This window comes from Poromitra crassiceps (genome assembly GCF_964638095.1).
Source record: "Poromitra crassiceps genome assembly, chromosome: 2".
In the NCBI taxonomy this organism is placed as follows: domain Eukaryota; kingdom Metazoa; phylum Chordata; class Actinopteri; order Beryciformes; family Melamphaidae; genus Poromitra; species Poromitra crassiceps.
In genome coordinates this window covers 58,192,551-58,214,240 of record NC_139624.1, presented here as the reverse complement: position 1 = coordinate 58,214,240, position 21,690 = coordinate 58,192,551, and the positions used below count along the sequence as shown (strand labels likewise).

Here is a 21,690-nt window from a genome sequence, read left to right as displayed (position 1 = left end):
TCTGGTACCTTGAAAAGGAATCACTTGAGGAGTATATCATAGACATGTTGATGAAAAGAAGACAGAGGAGGAGACAAAGAGGGATAATGTGATGGCTCAATATTTGACTGAGTGCCATGTGACCGCCGACCTTGTCTTTGTCCTTGTTGTCCAGGGAGGAGGAGAGGCGGGGGCTGGAGGCGGAGCGCATCACCCCGGCCGTCTCCTTGTCTCGCTGGGCCTCCTTGGTGGCCGTGATCTCGGCCAGCGCGCCGTAGCTGCCCGTCTTCCTCAGGCCCAGGCGCCACGATGCCGGCGACTCGTCCTTCCTCTCGTCCTCCACCTTAGTAGAGACCTTCCCGGCGGGCTGGGCAACCTGAGAAGGGAGGACGGGCGGGGTTGGGGCTTAAGTTCAACGAGTTAACTTTTGGAAAAGTACAGAGCTGTTAAAATGAGAGTTTTAGTCATCTTGGTGAGTAAACACACACAGGTCAATCAGGTCCAAACGGCAAGGGGGGCCAGGTTTTGATTAATCTGCGGGAGCTGCGCTTTCCTGGTTGGAATGGGGAGTAGAAGAAGAGGACATTTTGAGGAGGGACATGCCAATGTCGGGAGAGGTACGATCACATCCAGATGTATAGTTGAGATTGCCTAGAGTCAAAATACACACTCCTGCACTGTCAAATGTTGGGCTCATTTTAATCCCGAGAACATGTTGTTCTCGGAAACTGATGCTGATTTTGTTAAACAAATGCTCTTTGACAATGCGTGGAAACAAGATCCATTCAACCTGTTATGGTTTAGAAGGCAGAGTCCTGGTATTTTCACACAAGGTCTGGCTCCGCATATTTTCGTGGGGAAATAAAAAATAAATAAATAAAAATGTAAAATATGACAAGAGGTGGGCGACAAAAGCACAGAAGCCACACAGACACACCACAGTGAAAGCAGAGTTTGGAACAGTGCGTTTGTTGATGCATGCGAGAACACCATGTGGGGTTGGGTGAGTGGGAGTCTGCAGTACGGGGGAGTTAAGTTGGCGTCGCCTGGGTCGGACAAAGGTAGTTAGGGTTGTTACATTGCTGTCAGTGCACAGGTGCATGGATGTAGGACGAGAGGACAACTCTGGTGCACACAGATGTCTCACCATAAGCTTTTTGGGCGCAAGAGAAATGCCAGTTTTGCGCAAGCCTTGACGCCACAATGCAGGACAGCCTGGCTCCGCCACAGGCATGAGGGGAGTAATATAATCAGACTAAAGCCAACCAAGACAAGAGCCCAGGATGAGAAAGAGACAGAGAGAGAGAGGGGGAGACGGATAGAGAACAGTTGAGAGAGAAAAGGCCTGAATAAGATGGAAGCAGCAGCAAAAGAAACACACTTTATGACAAGGACAGAGATATTTTTTGTAAAGCCTGGTCACACCACACAATGTTTACTGCCACACTATCATTATTGTTCTCAGTTGGTGTGAGTGACAGCTCTGTTATGTATACAAGAGAGCCATGGAGAGGACAATAGACATTTGGTAGTGTCAAACTGGACATTGTTAATGCTTCACCCACTCTTGTTAGACAGAGGACATTGTGCTGTGTGAGCGCTAGGCTTCATAGAATGATTGGAATAAGAAGATCATTGTAAGAAGATAAGTAGAATAAGAACACTGAGAAAGTCATAGACTGGTGGACAGTGATGGCTGGATGGACATGGACTAAAGGGTGCAATAAAAACAGAAGGATAGAGAATTCAATAGATGGCATTTCAAGTGCATCGGAGGAGATGAATGCTTGACTCTGAAATGTGAACTCAGTCAGCATGCAGTGTCTGGTATCGCTGACATAATTCAATAAGCATCATGGCTTCATTGTGTTGTCCTGACACTTTTTGCTCTCAATTTATGTTACTGCATTATAGGCTGCAACTAATGATTATTTTCATTAGCGATTAATCTGTCGATTATTTTCTTGACTAATCAATTAGTCGTTTGGTCTATAAAATGTCACAGAATGCGGAAAAATCTCGATCCCTTTTTCCCCAAAGCCCAAGATTACATCCTAAATGTCTTCCAGACCAGTCCACAACCCAAAGATAATCAGTTTACTGTCATAGAAGACCAACTGAAAATATTCACATTTAAGAAGCTGAAATTCTTTTTTTTCTTAAAGATTAGTCTAAACGAATGATTGATTATAGAAAATACTTGGTGATTAATTTGCTGATGATCGACTAATCAATTAATTAACTAATCCTTATAGCTCTACTGCACTATTTTAGCAGAACCATCCATATTTCTTAGAACAAAACGGTCAAATTCATTCATCAAAACATGGGGTGGCGGGAAACCCAGCTTTCCAACAGCTCCAGATTATGTGACATAGGATCACCAATTTCAGCTGACATCAGAGAAGATGACCAGGTACATAAAGGTTAAATGGTTGTCCTCACTTTGCCAGCAGAGGGCAGCAGTCCTCTGCTGTAAGAGTAAGAATAAGAACACCATCCTTCATTGTATTCATTAACAACCAGCACAATTCACTGGTCTGTACACTACAGCCTCCTGATGTGCCAGCTCTGAGCCAAACAGTCTTATAGTAACTGTTAACATCATCCAGCTTTGGCTACCAATCATCCCCCTTTCGCAGCCAGTTGCCATGTTTGTTAAAAACCAGAGACGACTAACCCGTAAGTCTCGCTCTCAGGGGCTCGATGACGTCTTGTTAGCTTTCTGCACTCAACGTACTGCAACGTGGAGAGCAAATCTCCACCGAGCATCATTACTCCAGCGATGGTCTGGAGTATGAACTGCAACGTTATTCATGTAAACGAGGCACCAACATGTCTCGCTAGTGCTAAGCTACCTAGGGCCTCACGCGTGTAGTTGGGGAGGAACCGTTATGGCTTACGGGTGATGCAAGGGTAGCGTAGTGACGTGATTACATCATCACTGTGCTGCAGCATTCAATTCCCAACCCCGAGCTCCTTCATCGGTGCTCAGAAACTGCTTGTTGGTTTGAGTGAAATCTTCTCTGCTGGAGGGCCGATTACTAATGTCCAGTGCTGGTTTGGTGGCAGCTTGTCAGAGCAGGCTGGGGATGAAGCGGACCTGTCCACCAGGCCGTACCTTCTTGACCGGTGAGGTGGGGGTCGTCACCTGGTTGGTGGTGGGGCTGGTCGGAGACGACACGGTGGTGCTGGCCGGCCCAGGCATCGTGCTGTTGCTGTTGCTCACTGGCACGGAAGGCTTGCTCTTGTCTGGAAGATGAGATGTAAGAATTGTCAATGTCAATGAATAGCAATACATGAAGAAATACAGACTTTGTACATTCCAACGGCACACTAGATGATGTATAGGCTTAATTAGCAGATTGTTTGAAGGTGATCACAGCCCACTGGCTCCATAGTTGACCAGTTGCCTTAATCTCTTCTGTGCAGAATCCAACAGCATTAGGCCCACTTGGCTTGATAGTTAAGCAACAGTATTGTAAGCAAACATAGCTTAGATCATATGACATACAAAAGAGAAGTATTGCTTTGTACTGGCAGAGTTGGTGTTGTCATTGGATTATCAAAACACTAAATAATATATAACGCCACTGCATCATAGTAGTGCTTGTAAACAAATCAACCAAAAACCCAGAAGTAAATTAACTTGTTACAGTATGTGACATCATCTCAACAATATTTGCATACAAGAGATGTGACATCATCTCGACGACTACGGAAGCAGTGTGAAAAGTCACAGCTACAACTTGACTAACTTGACTAAGCTAAGTTTGTGACTTTTCGAAAATACCACTTTTATTTTATAGAGGAGTGAAGCGCCTGTTGTCACACACTCCCGACTCACTGGCACAATACAGTAGTAAAAATGCAGAGCTGATTGTGTGAAATTCTAAGTGGGTCATTCAAATAAGATGAACAGAGAGCGGCCTCAGACCAGATTTAGTGATTCCACACGGAAAGTGTAAAATTAGACACTTGTGGGTTTCGCCCACAGATACACACAGTACCTGCTTCACACACAGATACACACAGTACCTGCTTCACACACAAATACACACAGTACCTGCTTCACACACAGATACACACAGTACCTGCTTCACACACAGATACACACAGTACCTGCTTCACACACAAATACACACAGTACCTGCTTCACACACAGATACACACAGTACCTGCTTCACACACAAATACACACAGTACCTGCTTCACACACAGATACACACAGTACCTGCTTCACACACAGATACACACAGTACCTGCTTCACACACAAATACACACAGTACCTGCTTCACACACAAATACACACAGTACCTGCTTCACACACAAATACACACAGTACCTGCTTCACACACAAATACACACAGTACCTGCTTCACACAAATACACACAGTACCTGCTTCACACACAAATACACACAGTACCTGCTTCACACACAGATACATACAGTACCTGCTTCACACACAAATACACACAGTACCTGCTTCACACACAAATACACACAGTACCTGCTTCACACACAGATACACACAGTATCTGCTTCACACACAAATACACACAGTACCTGCTTCACACACAGATACACACAGTACCTGCTTCACACACAAATACACACAGTACCTGCTTCACACACAGATACATACAGTACCTGCTTCACACACAAATACACACAGTACCTGCTTCACACACAAATACACACAGTACCTGCTTCACACACAAATACACACAGTACCTGCTTCACACACAGATACACACAGTACCTGCTTCACACACAGATACACACAGTACCTGCTTCACACACAAATACACACAGTACCTGCTTCACACACAAATACACACAGTACCTGCTTCACACACAAATACACACAGTACCTGCTTCACACACAAATACACACAGTACCTGCTTCACACACAAATACACACAGTACCTGCTTCACACACAAATACACACAGTACCTGCTTCACACACAGATACACACAGTACCTGCTTCACACACAAATACACACAGTACCTGCTTCACACACAGATACATACAGTACCTGCTTCACACACAAATACACACAGTACCTGCTTCACACAAAAATACACACAGTACCTGCTTCACACACAAATACACACAGTACCTGCTTCACACACAGATACACACAGTACCTGCTTCACACACAAATACACACAGTATCTGCTTCACACACAGATACACACAGTACCTGCTTCACACACAGATACACACAGTACCTGCTTCACACACAGATACACACAGTATCTGCTTCACACACAAATACACACAGTACCTGCTTCACACACAGATACACACAGTACCTGCTTCACACACAGATACACACAGTACCTGCTTCACACACAGATACACACAGTACCTGCTTCACACACAAATACACACAGTACCTGCTTCACACACAAATACACACAGTACCTGCTTCGGTCTCCGACTCCGAGTCTTCCTCGTCCTCTTCCTCGCTGGAGCAGCTCGACTCGTCCTTCTTGCCCTCCTCCTCCTCATCCACCTTCTCGGGTTCCAAGGCCTCGATGCGTGGGGCGCTCTTCTCTGGCTCCAGAAGCAGCGTCTCTTTGCTTCAAGACATAAAAATAACTAAATTAGGACAGAACCACAGCATCAGTGCAGTGCATGGAAGTTTACTCAATCACACCCATGCTCAAGGCAGGTACATAAAGCGTTCAAAATCACTTATTTTTCACTGAATGGAATTTATGAAGGAGGTTTGGTTTCAAGTGGTGGTTTACCTCTTGAGTGGTTTCAGTGGTTGGTTGTTCTCCCCTGGGGTTGTTGTTTCTATCAAAGGAGACTTCTTAACATCTTTCTTCTCACTCATCAGCTGGAAGAAAGAAAACGCCAATCAGCAATGCCAACAGATACAAAAGACAATTTGTAGGGCACGTCCGTCCAGCACAGACACTGAAATGAGTCGGGCTGGGTTTCGGGCCGAAATAACCAGTGTTGGGGGTAACGTGTTACAAAGTAACGCGTTACTGTAATCACATTACTTTTGTCGGTAACGAGTAGTGTAAGGCACTACTGTCCCTAAGTTCAGTAATCACATTACAGTTACTAATCAAACACTTAACTCGTTACTTGCGTACTAGCAAGATAAGTGTAGAGAGAGAAGATCTCCGTTGTAATAGCAGTTCCTGTGCCCCATCAGACGGGTCATTTAACTGCACAACAGAATCAACCATGGTGCCAATATTTCAACTTTGTATTAGCATGCAGAACAGCACTATTAGTCGACATAACTTATCAGATAACTAACATCATGCATATAGAACAAGAAGTCATTTTAACCTCCAAAACACATTGACAAACAAACAATTGACACAAAAACACAAAACACAATACCCCAGGGCATGCTGGGAACTCCGCCCACTTTCCTCTTCCACAGGTAAAATTTCCCAGAAGCCTTTGCATAACTTTTACGCTCTGTTTTACAATAGACCCTTTTCACGGGGGCCATTTTGTGTCGAAAAGGCAAAATAAACACAGGTGCAAAACACTAATGAGGGTTTCCAAAATCCAATCAAGGAAGGTGGAAACCCTCATTAGTGTTTTGCTTGCACCTGTTTCTCCCCTGCGCTTTCAACACAAAATGGCCCCCGTGAGAAGGGTCTATTAAATCAGGCTAAAAAGTGTTAGATAGAAATAATATTTATTTTAACACAACATGCAATTCTGGAATATTTGAATATTGGACAAAATGAAATGAAATGTAAACCATAAGAGAAACCCACATACAGCGGTGGGGTCTGTAAATACCCCTCGCAAATATAACGTGTTCTAGTGAACTGGGCGCAGTGCGGTATGCTCCGTAATAACGTGCCTTGCCGTCCTCTACAAAACAACTTTTGAGGGGTGGAGATACGCACATTACCTCGACCCCAAGCAAGCAGCAAAAGCTTGCTTTTCACCAGGTAACATCAAAATCAGAGATGTTGTTGCCTCGTGCATGGGAGAGGAAATGTTGCCAGTTTCAACAGTAGAATGAAATCGCCAGCAAAATACAGATGGCAGAGAACGAAAAGCCACCATCAGACAGGAAAGGTTTTGCAACCTACCTTATTACAATAGAGATTTGTGCTAATATATGGGCATATGTAAGGTTTAATGTTGTATTGTTAACTGGCAAATTATGTGACAATGCATCTCAGGCGATGTTACAGAGTAACGCAAAAGTAATGTAACGAGTAGTGTAATTAATTACTTTCTCCAGGGAGTAATCAAGTAAAGTAAGGCATTACTTTATTTGAAAGTAATGTGTAATGTGTAATACATTACATTTTTGAGTAACGGACCCCAACTCTGGAAATAACACAGTACCAAGTAGTATCGAAACTTCTCCAGCACATTCAATCCTTTTTGTACACAAATAAAAAAAATATACTATTTATATGGTTTTGCCTACAGCCAATCACCACAAGCCTTCTTAGATTTAATGCGAAGTGTGATTGGCCCACTACCGCAGCAGCTACAACCCATACAGTCTGTGGTGTCAAGTCGAGCATGGTGTATGTGATGGAGGCAGTTCAGCATGCCAAGATGCCACCAAAACGTGAAAAAGAAAGAAAAAGTAATCAAGTAAAGTACTACTCTATAGGTATCTGTATCACTTTAAGGGTACAGATATTGGTACTGGTATATTTTTCTTTTTTTACTATACACAGCCCTAGAAATCACTCGGATAATAAAAAACAAGATTTATAGGTTTCACGCATTCTCACTCAATCAAGGGCTTCCACATTATTTAAACTGACCCTTTTCAAATAACTCTTTAGCTTCATTATGCATTAAAATGAGTCGCTGAGTTTGTTTGTCCAGATATAAGCTCTTATGCAATCAGCAGCCAGGGAGACTTACCAGATTCTGTTTCTTTTGTAGTTCTTCTAAGTAGCCCAGAACATCTTCGTCTGCTACGTCAAACGCGGTCTGGCCCTGAGGGGGGAAAATAGCGCACACAGCATTCTCAGAAATGCCATTGTGAAAGCGAATTATACAGCGTTAAATCAGGGATCCGCAAAGCGAGCTAGGGGGTAAATTTTTTCAAGTGGGATTTTTCACAAAATAAACTAGAACGACCGCACCGTGGATTTATGCCTCCGCCATTAGTTAATTATTGAGTCCAAATCGCCATTTGAGGCAAATTGGAAGAAGTTCCATCAAGACATTCCTGAGATATCGCGTTAACGAACTTGTTCATGAGGTCACAGTGACCTTGAACTTTGACCACCAAAATGTAATCAGTTCATCCTTGAGGCAAAGTTAATGTTTGAGGCAAATTTGATGAAATTCCGTCAAGGCATTCCTGAGATATGGCGTTAACAATCTTGAAAATGGCATTGGAGAGGTCACAGTGACCTTGACCTTTGACCACCAAAATGTAATCCGTTCATCCTTGCGCCCAAGTCGATGTTTGAGCCAAATTGGAAGAAATTCCATCAAGCCGTTCTTGAGATATCGCTTTAACGAACTTGGGAATGGTATTCGTGAGGTCACAGTGACCTTGACCTTTGACCACGAAAATCTAATCAGTTGATCCTTGAGTCCAAGTCGATGTTTGAGGCAAGTTTGATGAAATTCCGTCAAGGCGTTCCTGAGATATCTCGTTAAAAAGCTTGAAAATGGCATTCGAGAGGTCACAGTGACCTTGACCTTCGACCACCAAAATCTAATCAGTTCATGCTTGAGTCCAAGTCGATGTTTGAGGCAAATTTGATGAAATTCCGTCAAGGCATTCCTGAGATATCGCGTTAACGAACATTGGACGGACGGACGTACGTACGGACGGACAACCCGGATCCATAATGCCTCCGGCCTGGCTATCGCTGGCGGAGGCATAAAAATACATCAATGATATATTCCAAACCTATATCAACTATATCACGTTTCGCTGAGCGTTATTGCAGCATTTATTTTTTCGGAACAAAGAGGATTTTTCAGAAATTCACTTCCGACATGTACACATCTGTTGCTGTGATTGACAGGTGGGTCAATATTCGCATCGCAATTTCGTGCCGTATACTCGCATCGCTTTAGGTGTGTAACAGCCATAAACAGGCAAGTGGTACAGACATTACAAAACGAAACTCAAGGACTTTCAAGCACTTTTTCAATCACAATTTTTTTCATTTTCAAAGACTTCACGCAAATCAAATAATTGATTTTCAAATATAAATTTTGCCCAAAAGGGGCATCAAATTTGCATTATAATACATTTTGTCTTTAACAAGTTAATTCTACTATCAATCTTGGGAATGGGACGGGAAAATATTTGTCTAAAGATTGCTTTGACTTTGAACAGATGCTCAAACCTCAGTAAGTAACCTTTTGTCTTTTTAATACCAACTTTGGTCAAAATATAAGACGTGTCAGTCACTGACAAACATCATTATGTGGTTCATGTGAAATTCAAGGAAGCACCTTGTTTAAAAAAGGGGCTATTTTCAAGATATTCGAGGACTTGAATTTTTTTTCTCAAAATCCAAGTACTTCAAGCACCTTGGCAGAACCCTGCATAAATATCAAAGACTGGATCCTGTTGAGAGATTTTAGGCTTAAACGGTCTTGAAATGCACCAATTAACATCAGAGAGCTTTGTGCAAAGATGCAGGCCCACCATCACATTAATATGGTTAAGTATTTGGCCATTGGTGTTGTTATTATTGCTAGTGAATACTCAGGCATCTCTCTCTGAGGCTGCGGCGTTAAGTTATCTGCCTATCTCTTGCCTGCCGCAGCCACAGTGTGCGCAGTTTAGGCACCAGGGATTCCGCTAGACTTTTTTCTGGACGGCCAATGCGGCCGGTAACATTCCAGAATTCCGGCCATATAGAATATTTACCGGCCAGTCAAAATGTATTGAAAAAAGATGGATGCATTCATTTCTTATATCAGTATTTCGTTTTTTTTTCAACCTGGACCCTATTTTACGTGTCTAATAAACTCATCGTGACATATATTTTTTTCAAATTGGTTGAGTACTCACAGAGATAGCCTTGTTTACAGCTGGAGCAATGTGCTCAAACAACTACACAGTGTACTACACACCGCATCGTCAATACAGGTTCGCTAAGAAAACAGCTTGTTTTGGTGGCTGGGAGGCTCAAACTGTCAATAGTGTCTGTCAACATGGAAATGACTATATTTAGCTGATTGATGGATAGTTTCCCATTCGGTCCCTCTGTTTTGGCCGCTTCTTATTCTTTCACTTTTGGGACATGGAAGAATTGTCTCCAGCACAGCGCTGTTGTGTTGATGAGAGAGGGGAAATTCTCGACCAATTTAAAAAAAATATGTCACGATGACTTTATTAGACACATACAGTGTGGAAAATAGGGTCCAGGTTGAAAAAAAACAAAATTCTCCTTTAACCCTTGTACCCCGCTAGTCCATCTGATGGACTTTTCCTGCATTCGCTTATGGGCCGTTTCGGCATTTTTTGAGTATATGGTCTTAAATTAAGGCTAGGTATTTTTTTGGGGTATTTGACAAAAATCAATCATAGTTATCATTTTTATACGATCCTAAGACCTATTTTCAAAAATACTCCTCAATTTACTACTGGTCCATCTGATGGACCCATTGACTTCCATTGAAACCACTCTATTGGTACTCCCAGCAAATTTTCACAAAATTAATTTATTTCATTTATTTCAGCGGGCATCCTGGACCAAATACCTTGAACTTTGACCTTAATATCTAACCTTGGAGTTGGTAGAAATTTTGGGGGAGTTACATGGTCTCAAAGTCCATTGCATAGTTGTCCCATTGATTTCAATGTTAATTTTGCACAAAAAGAACATTTTGACTTCCAGCAAATTTTTCAAAAAATCATTATTTCCTTGATGTTACACATCTCACCTTGACTCAAGCGGTTAAAATTGTAGTTTCTAATGTGTTTGCCTATTTCCCCATATTCCCCCAGTTTTGGCATAGCAATCAATTCCATACAGTTTACATGAAATGTAAAAAAAACTGATTCCTATGCCAAAGATGGGAAAATATTATAAAACTGAATTTGACAGTCCACACTACTGATTTGAAGCCTTTAGACCAGGATAGATGCTGGACTAAAGCTCGTTTGTGTTTTTTGGGAAAAATGGCTGGAAGTCCAAAACATGTGCTTTTTGGATTTTTGGCTCAAAATATGAAAAAATACTATTTTTACAAAAAATCACAAAAAATACAAAAACCCACTGATGATGTCACAATGTCTGTGACATCATCAGTAATGTCATCAGTGACATATTATTGACAAAAAATCATCTCATGACATCACTGATGATGTCATAGGCTAGTGATGTCATAGCTATTGTGACATCAGGCCTGCGAATCTTTGATACTAGGCATCTTGCAGTGGTGACTTTTGTAAAACACCCCAACTTGCCCATAATATCAGACCCAAAGCCAGTTTGTCTTTATGGAAATGGAAAAAAAAATCACTTTTTTTTTTTAATGTACCGTAAATTCCGGACTATAAGGCGCACCGGTATATAAGCCGCAGCACCAAAATTGACTGTTTTTTTCTTATATAAGCCGCACCGGTCTATAAGCCGCGGGTGTTTTGATGTTTAATTACCATATGAAAGGGTTCGTGCACAGAGAGGAATGTCGGGAAAGAGATGGCTGTTTGGGGAAGCTCCCATTTATTAACATTTCAACAAAACAAAACAAAAGTCAGGTCACTAATCCCCAGACAAAATCACACAACAATAGGCTATATGTGCAGCAAACGGCTGTAACCAGAGAAGTCAAGTCACTAATCCTCGTCTTCCTCTTCTTCCTGCGTACTGAAACCACCAAAGTCCTCATCTTCAGTGTCGGAAACGAACAGGTTCAGGGTGGCTTCGTCAACCACTCTCCTCTCTCCTTCATTGTCACTCAAAACCAACGAACTCCTCTTCGTCACTGTCGGCATCGAACAGCCTCTGAAGCCTCTGACGGCCCTCAGCGCCAGCTGTGGCGGCGTCATCCTCTTCATCCCGCAGCAGTCCAGCGTTTTGGAACCCGTTGGTGATTGTGGATGTTTTCACACTCCTATAATATTCCGTGATCTTCCTTTGTGTGAATTCGCCGAAGTTTGTGATTTTCTCCTGGTAGTCGGGAGGGAGTTGTTCAGTAGTTCTCGCCCGGACGGACAGTCCCTTTCGTCTCATGAATCGGAAGCACCAAGATGGCCCACCTCTGAAATGTTCAATTTTCATTTCGGTGGCGACTGTTTTGGCCTTCAGTCGGATCTGCACCGTGGAAACGCCTCGGCCGTCTGCTCTCTGGGTCAACACCCAATCTTCAAGGGAATCTTCAAGTTCGGGCCATCTGCTTTTATGACCTCTGAAGGACTTTTTGGTCTTCTTGCACTGAGACAGTTCCTCCTGCTGCACCGTCCAACGCCTCACCATTGACTGCTTTCAACTTGAAAGCTGCGTCGTGTGAATTTCTGCGTACCTTCCCCATGGTAAGTGAGAGTGTTGCTTCTACTGCTCGTCTTGTTGTGAATATTCCTTGATCTTCCTTTGTGTGAATTCGCCGAAGTTTGTGATTTTCTCCTGGTAGTCGGGGGAGGGAGTTGTTGGCCGAGTGGCCGTTTGCTTACCGTAATTACCATATGTAAGTGGTCACGCACAGAGGGGATTGTCGGGAAAGAGATGGCTGTTTGAGGAAGCTCCCATTTACCGTATTACCGTAACATTTCAACAAAACAACATAACACAACACCACCGTTGTTTATTTTTACAGTGCACACAGTGTCCGCGGTGTGGTGAAAAGAGGGCAAGAGAGGAAATTAAAACAGAAGTGGATTTATAGTTAGAAAGAGTGCTAAAAAAGAGAGATTTTATTTGTATTTTTTTTTTTTTTTTCTGAAAAAATCCATAGATAAGCCGCACCGTTATATAAGCCGCAGGGGCCAAAAAACGGGAAAAAAGCCGCGGCTTATAGTCCGGAATTTACGGTACTTTTTTTTTTTCTGTACTTACTGTACACTGGCATTTGAGGGGTTAAAATTCGAATAGGTATGAAATGTTGGTATGAGGTATTAGGGAAGAAGTTACCAATGAATTATAAACAGTCAAAAATTTAAAAATTTAAATTAATATTTATAAATTAGTACACGATACCCGTTAAGGTCCATCAGATGGACCAATAGTAAATTGAGGATTCCGCGCCTCCGGGGTACTTAAATACATAAAAAAAAAATAGCAAACAGAATCTGCATTTTAAAGCATTTTTGTTTGTGTTTATTTCAAAATAATTATCTAACTATTCACTGCTGTGGTCTGCGCTTGCAAGTTCAAAGGGACCCGCAGCTGCCGCACACTGGTCCTTAATTAATTAGGTTCACGTTTGAATTTACAGGCCCATTAAGAACTATAATATATAGCCAACATTTAAACAGCAATAAAACAGAAAAAACAAACGCTCTGATCCAATCATCCAATAAATGTAGGCTATTAAATTAACAGCTGATGTATGGTCAGACTCAGTGCACTGACTGTGTTCTATATGTGCCGATGCTTTCAAATTGATAGACCCTTTGGTGACGCCGTTTTTCCTACCTGTCTTCTCACAGATGGTGCAGAAATGTTTTTCTTTTCCGCCCACCTTTTCACATCTCAAACATGTGAACTTCTCCTGCCAATCCTTTGTCTTATACTTTTGGCGGCAGCAGGCACGCTTCCGTTTCTTCTTGAGGAGGAATTTCAGGTGCTTTTCTGCCATCTTGCTGGCCTCGGCTGAAGTAGGCTACTTGTAGTTGCACCATCGTTAAATTTAAAAAAGGACTGGCCTAAGGATGTCTGCATTGACATTTTGGTTTCGTCCTGCGTCAAGTCAAAGTGGGTCGAGCGCGCTACAGTTAAAGACAGCGTCTGCTATATTTTTTCTTTTTTCACAAACACTCAACATAACAGTCTATATTTAAGTTGTAGCTTATTGGCAACATCTCTTAGACTAGAGGTCACACAATAAGAGGCTATTTTATATATTTATTTATTTGGCATATTTCTAACCAGCCACTTGAGCCGGCGAGCTTTTAATTTGCCGGCCCACAGCAACAAATACCGGCAAAAAGCCGGCAATTGTCGGCTAACAGAATCCCTGTTAGGCACAGCAACAGCCGGCTGGGCTCGTGCGTTCTGTGTGTGTGTCTCTGTATGTCTCGCTCTGCCACCACGTGCTGGAAAAACACTTAAAAACACACTTTATAGATGCAGCAATAACTTGTTTTTTTTGCCAACCCAGTTGGGATGTAGATGTGGCTTCAAAGGTTTGGGTTCATGTTAGTTCCAGAGACTGCATACTCACCACTTTATTGATGAGGTCCATGTCACAGAGGTTCTCCACCAGTATTCTACATGCCTCCTCTTTGCCCCAGTGTGCTGCTGCATGGAGAGGAGTCCAGCCGTCATAGTCCTTAATATTTACATCATACCCTGCTTGGATTAAAAGCCTGCACGACAGGGAGGGAGGGTGAGAGGGAGGTCAACAAAAATAGTTTTCGTTAGAATTAGCAAATCTCGTTTTCTTGGATTTGGTTCTGCAAACTGATCTGGTCGGTTGCTGCCAGGGACCAGGCTTTCAGATGTGCATCCGCATTGTAGCCTTGGTTCAGATTCACGAGATACAAACAGGGTCCAACTCCCAAACACACAGGGAGATCATTTGAAAAGCTTAGTCATCCCTGAGCAAAACAAGAGAACGAGGTTGGCACATTTTAAAAGCCTAATATGTCAGCCAATAAAACATCTACCATGACGGGGAAAACATTTGGAGCTGTGTGTTGTGTGTGGTAGTCGTGCTCCACATTGGAGATCTTAGTGCTATCTATGGCAGTGGAGTGAGTTGGCTGGCTTCCCAGACCAGATGGACAGGGCACTGCAGTACATCTCCTACAGCAGTGTAGCTGTATTAACAGCCCACAGAGACAATGTCTGAACAATGCATTGGCAGGACCCAGAGACTGAGATACGTTTAGGATTAGCAAAGAGAAAACCAACACTAAGCCTCACCATTGCCTTGGCTACAAACTGTACCCATATACTGTAACGTACCGTGCGTGGTATCCACCTACCATTTCATTTACCAGCCGAGATTTATATCAATGTGTTGGCAATTATGTTTTTGAGGGAAATACGTCAGCAATTTCAACAAACAGGACTTTACTTTAGCTTACTACCTGTGAATTAAAGACAGGCACTTACTTTAAAACCTCAACGTATCCCTTTGCGGCGGCTACATGGAGCGCCGTCCCTCCAGACTTGGCGTGTCGAACATCTTGGATCTGACCGCTGTTGAGCCACTGCCTGGCGTCCCTCAGCATGATTCGCTCCTCCTCTTTCCGGGCTGCCTCGATGTCCACACCTGGTGAGACAGCAGAGAGAGAGAGAGGCTGTCAGAGTCAGTCTGTATCCACACCTGGTGAGACAGCAGAGAGAGAGGCTGTCAGAGTCAGTCTGTGTCCACACCTGGTGAGACAGCAGAGAGAGAGAGAGGCTGTCAGAGTCAGTCTGTATCCACACCTGGTGAGACAGCAGAGAGAGAGAGGCTGTCAGAGTCAGTCTGTGTCCACACCTGGTGAGACAGCAGAGAGAGAGAGAGGCTGTCAGAGTCAGTCTGTATCCACACCTGGTGAGACAGCAGAGAGAGAGAGAGGCTGTCAGAGTCAGTCTGTGTCCACACCTGGTGAGACAGCAGAGAGAGAGAGAGGCTGTCAGAGTCAGTCTGTATCCACACCTGGTGAGACAGCAGAGAGAGAGAGAGGCTGTCAGAGTCAGTCTGTGTCCACACCTGGTGAGACAGCAGAGAGAGAGAGAGGCTGTCAGAGTCAGTCTGTGTCCACACCTGGTGAGACAGCAGAGAGAGAGAGAGGCTGTCAGAGTCAGTCTGTGTCCACACCTGGTGAGACAGCAGAGAGAGAGAGGCTGTCAGAGTCAGTCTGTGCCCACACCTGGTGAGACAGCAGAGAGAGAGAGAGGCTGTCAGAGTCAGTCTGTGTCCACACCTGGTGAGACAGCAGAGAGAGAGAGAGGCTGTCAGACCTGGTGAGACAGCAGAGAGAGAGAGAGAGGCTGTCAGAGTCAGTCTGTGTCCACACCTGGTGAGACAGCAGAGAGAGAGAGGCTGTCAGAGTCAGTCTGTGTCCACACCTGGTGAGACAGCAGAGAGAGAGAGGCTGTCAGAGTCAGTCTGTGTCCACACCTGGTGAGACGGCAGAGAGAAAGAGGCTGTCAGAGTCAGTCTGTGTCCACACCTGGTGAGACAGCAGAGAGAGAGAGGCTGTCAGAGTCAGTCTGTGTCCACACCTGGTGAGACGGCAGAGAGAGAGAGAGAGGCTGTCAGAGTCAGTCTGTGTCCACACCTGGTGAGACGGCAGAGAGAGAGAGAGGCTGTCAGAGTCAGTCTGTGTCCACACCTGGTGAGACGGCAGAGAGAGAGAGGCTGTCTGAGTCAGTCTGGGTCCACACCTGGTGAGACGGCAGAGAGAGAGAGGCTGTCTGAGTCAGTCTGTGTCCACACCTGGTGAGACGGCAGAGAGAGAGAGAGAGGCTGTCAGAGTCAGTCTGTGTCCACACCTGGTGAGACAGCAGAGAGAGAGAGAGAGGCTGTCAGAGTCAGTCTGTGTCCACACCTGGTGAGACAGCAGAGAGAGAGAGAGGCTGTCAGAGTCAGTCTGGGTCCACACCTGGTGAGACAGCAGAGAGAAAGAGGCTGTCAGAGTCAGTCTGTGTCCACACCTGGTGAGACAGCAGAGAGAGAGCGAGGCTGTCAGAGTCAGTCTGGGTCCACACCTGGTGAGACAGCAGAGAGAAAGAGGCTGTCAGAGTCAGTCTGTGTCCACACCTGGTGAGACAGCAGAGAAAGAGGCTGTCAGAGTCAGTCTGGCCTCCCAGCCCTGCTACTTGAAGAGACTGCACAGCTAGACAGCAGAGAAACCATAGGTCTTTGTAAATATATTTTTGTATTTATACACCGCAATATAAGTTCAAGTTTGTTCATTTACACCAGGGGTGGGCAACATTTTATTCCCCGAGGGCCATACTGACTTACATCAAGTAAGCGAAGGGCCACACATTGGAGATTATACCTGCCAACACAACTGATTTTCACGGGAGTCTCCCTATTATCAACCCTCTCCCGTTGTGATTGGTAATTTCTTGTTCATCTCCTGATATAATAGTGATACAAATCCAATGGCTGTAGCAGATGAGATTTATTAACATAATTCTGCCTTTTTGGGGGTCGTTTTGTTTTTCTTTGAGTCCGGCCCTGGGACCACATTTTGCCCATGTAGAGCACACATGGGCAAAATGCAGCCCCAGGGCCGCATTTTGTCCCAGGGCCACAAGAAATGACTGTAGAACCATGGCTTAAAATTTGGCAGGGCCCGAATTCCCACATATTTTCAATTTATAAAAGGGGAGTAATCCCACAATGGTTTGTGTGGATCGATCTGTGTTTGTGCGGAACGTTGCTGCATTCAAACGACAACAAGTCAAGTCAAGTCAAGTTTATTTGTATAGCACATTTCATACACAGAGGCAATTCAAAGTGCTTCACATAAAATGGTTGACAGGAAAATAAAAGAAAATAAGAGAATAAAATTGACATTTAAAAGCATCACAACAACAAACATTAGCACGCTAGCTCTGTCCACTCAGTCCTCTCTCGACATCAACGCTCCTCTGCTGGTTTCTCGTGGATACAGACAGCTGCTTGCAAACGTGATTGATCGCTGGCTAAAATGGAACACTACGTCGTCAGAAGGGGGACCCGCTTAGAAAAAACAAACGGTCGAACAACAAGGCCCTTCTAGTGGTAACGTCAGTGTCAGTGATGTTTACATTATCGACGATGAAGAAATAGATAGTGACAATGACATTAATACAATGACATTAATAATATTTATTTAATATTTAAATTTTTTAAATTTGTTTTGCAATTCCATCACGGGCCACACAGCCCGCAGGCTGTATTTTGCCCATGTGTGATTTACACAGTATAGCCATTTATCACAAGCATGTCTCACAAGACAAACGGCAGCAAATATTTAGCAAGACATACCAGCCTCCCTCTACATAGCCTAACCTATCCGGCTCTACCTGCCTTAGACCCTTGAAGCATGCAAGGCAGCGTTTCCGCTAGAAAGAATTGGTTCCGGTCATGTGTCCTGGAGGATTTGAGTTTAATGGACAGATAGGAGAAATTACGGTCAAACATTAAATCTGTGTTTAGTGAGCTTAAAAACAATTGATAGGAAGGCTATATAGAGAATGGCATAATCAAGGCACATTTAGGCTATATATTTGAAACATAAGGCTACTGTATAGGCTTACATCGCCTAATATTAATTCAAAATAAAATAAGTACCTTCAATAGACTCACATCACATGCATAGGGTGTGCGTTCATTGGGGCAAAACACAAGAATTTCCTACACTCAGCATAGGCCTACATATTATCAGATAGAATCAAATGGAATTAAAACTCCTTTAAAATAAACAAAACAACCATAACCTGTTGCTTGCTGGCTCGCAGCAGTGAAGTGTGGAGCTGCCTGCCAACGTACATCAAAATGTGTCATGAGTGTCGCTCCAACTGTGAATAATAGAGAGCCAAAGTTGACGTCACTTCCTGCTTCAGCAAGCGCAAGAGATTTCATCCGCCATTTAATTTCCCATAGACGTTTCGTAAAATGCTTATAAAAATAGTTATAGTTATAGTTAACCAACCGATTCAGTTATGTATTTAGAATCAGGAGAGACCATAGAACATTTCACTTGGACTAAAACAAAACAAAAAACATTGAAAAAACAATTAATCCGCTATTTCTTTACATTTTGGTCTGAGTGAAATGGTCCATGGTCTCACCTGTTTCTAAATCTAGCTGAATCGTTTGGATTGGCTAAGTAAAACTATTTTTATAAGCATTTTACGAAATGTCCATGGTAAAATAAATGGCGGAAGAAATCTCTAGGTGCGCATGCTGACGCAGGAAGTGATGCCATCTCGCTCTCTATATGAACAGACATCCATAAACTCCTCTGTTATCCTCAATTCTTAATGGATTTCTTTCATTTAAATGTCCCTGTAATCTTTGGATTGCCGTAAATTCGGCTGTGTCAACCACGCTTATATCACCAGTAGATCAAAGGCCATGACAACCGAAATGCAATGGTCTACGGTCGGCCCCCACTCACCAAGCCCACAGCGCTGCTGCGCTGTTTGATTGGGTTCTGCAAACCTCTGCTGGCACAGTGTTGACACGGATCACACAGGCTACCTTGGCCAGCCTGCTCTAGTTAGATTCTGCTGAAATCCCTGATGAGGAGGACTACGCAGGCCTGATGAGGACTATGCAGGCCTGATGAGGACTATGCAGGCCTGATGAGGACTATGCAGGCCTGATGAGGACTACGCAGGCCTGATGAGGACTACGCAGGCCTGATGAGGACTACGCAGGCCAGATGAGGACTATGCAGGCCTGATGAGGACTACGCAGGCCTGATGAGGACTATGCAGGCCTGATGAGGACTATGCAGGCCTGATGAGGACTACGCAGGCCTGATGAGGAGTATGCAAGCCTGATGAGGACTACGCAGGCCTGATGAGGACTACGCAGGCCTGATGAGGACTACGCAGGCCTGATGAGGACTACGCATGCCCTGGTGAGGACTACGCAGGCCTGATGAGGACTACACAGGCCCTGATGAGGACTACGCATGCCCTGGTGAGGACTACGCAGGCCCTGATGAGGACTACGCAGGCCTGATGAGGCCTACGCAGGCCCTGATGAGGCCTATGCAGGCCCTGATGAGGCCTACGCAGGCCCTGATGAGGACTACGCATGCCCTGGTGAAGACTACGCAGGCCTTGATGAGGACTACACAGGCCCTGATGAGGACTACGCATGCCCTGGTGAAGACTACGCAGGCCCTGATGAGGACTATGCAGGCCTGATGAGGCCTACGCAGGCCCTGATGAGGCCTACGCAGGCCCTGATGAGTAGGGCTGGGCGATTAATCAAATTTTAATCATGATTACTGATAGAGAATGGAATTTCACCATTCCTCATCCGCATTATAATGATTCAAACAGCTTATATAAACCAAATGAATGAAACCATGCCAATGTAACTTATATTTTTCTCCAACAATTACGATTTGGGCTGTCCACGATTATGAAAACAAGATAATCGACATACAACGATTTTGCGGCTCTTGTCACTCTCGTTCTGTCTTGTGTTGTAAATCAAGCGCACCCCTTCCTTTGCAGCGGTGTGCTCGGCCCCTCCCCCTCCCCCAAAGCCCAAAACACACACACACCGCTCGAGTTGGGAATGACTGTCATGTGAACAGAGAGCCACTGCACGTTTCTCCTCCCCGCTTATTTCGGTGGTAGCACAAGAATAAGATGAGAGAAGTCACAGAAAGAGAGCCGCTGGTCGAGAGGAGAGGTAAAACAACCTATGTGGGGTGGAAACACTATGGTTTCGCCGAGTTTAAAGGTCCACACATCAAGAGCAATGCGAATATACACCACAGAATTGCGATGAGAGTTTTGACCCACCTGTCAATCACAGCCACAGACTTGGAACAAACAGTGCAAGATATGCGTGGTCGTGGCAGCACCCCGCAACACAACCTCTCGCTCTTTCTTTAATGACTTGAAATCCACTCACAAAGTGGTCTATGACCAAGCAATAAACGCTAAACGAACAAAAATACAAAGCCCCATCTAGTTACTGCCACCGCATGGCGCATACAGTCATCGATTCAGGACACTCTTTACAATGCGACCGCATATTCAACAGCTAACGAGCTCACAGATAAACATTAACAATAGCCTATTATGAACCTAAACGACGTAAGTCGCTTTGGATAAAAGCATCTGCCAAATGAGTAATTTAATGTAATGTAAACGAACGTTACTAGCGTTCTCATTTGGTTAGTTTTGAGGTTTAAGGACTACTACCGTAAATTCCGGACTATAAGCCGCAACTTTTTTCCCGTTTTTTGGCCTTTTTTGGCCCCTGCGGCTTATATAACGGTGCGGCTTATCTATGGATTTAATAAAAAAAAAAAAAAAAAAAAAAAAAAAAAAAAAATCTCTTTTTTAGCACTCTTTCTAACTATAAATCCTATATAACTATAATAAGTTTTAATTTCCTCTCTTGCCCTCTTTTCACCACACTGTATGACACTGTATGACACTGTGTGCACTGTAAAAAACAACACAGGTGGTGTTGTGTTATGTTGTTTTGTTGAAATGTTAATAAATGGGAGCTTCCTCAAACAGCCATCTCTTTCCCGACAATCCCCTCTGTGCATGAACCCTTACATATGGTAATTAAACATTAAAACACAATAAAAAAAAAAAAAAAACATTAAAACACCCGCGGCTTATAGTCCGGTGCGGCTTATATAAGAAAAAAATAGTCAACTTTGCAGGTGCGGCTTATACACCGGTGCGGCTTATAGTCCGGAATTTACGGTAGTTCAGATGTTTACCAACATATTGAATGTAGATTAATAGTTGCAGTTGGTTGTGGCAGTTCACTGCAACATAGTAGGCCTACATATACTGTATATTTATTTTAGTTTTTATTTTATTTCTAAATCTTTGCACTTTTATTATTTATTTTCACTTATTTATTTTCAATTATATCTAAAATCCAAAGGCATCCAAT

The 21,690-nt window shown here is 43.7% G+C and overlaps 1 protein-coding gene across 2 annotated transcripts in view; it reads right to left on the bottom strand.

The window, feature by feature from the left end:
- Window positions 1–21,690, bottom strand: part of ppp1r12a (protein phosphatase 1, regulatory subunit 12A) — a gene marked incomplete at its 5' end in the record, with an annotated part of 171,899 nt that overhangs the window by 44,113 nt on the left and 106,096 nt on the right. For both annotated transcript variants that reach the window (XM_083660040.1, XM_083660041.1), the window contains 7 exons: window positions 131–355; window positions 3,131–3,231; window positions 5,416–5,573; window positions 5,745–5,836; window positions 7,870–7,944; window positions 14,311–14,455; window positions 15,207–15,366. In XM_083660040.1, coding sequence (XP_083516166.1) covers window positions 131–355; window positions 3,131–3,231; window positions 5,416–5,573; window positions 5,745–5,836; window positions 7,870–7,944; window positions 14,311–14,455; window positions 15,207–15,366 — 956 coding nt within the window. The remainder of the gene's footprint in view (window positions 1–130; window positions 356–3,130; window positions 3,232–5,415; window positions 5,574–5,744; window positions 5,837–7,869; window positions 7,945–14,310; window positions 14,456–15,206; window positions 15,367–21,690) is intronic.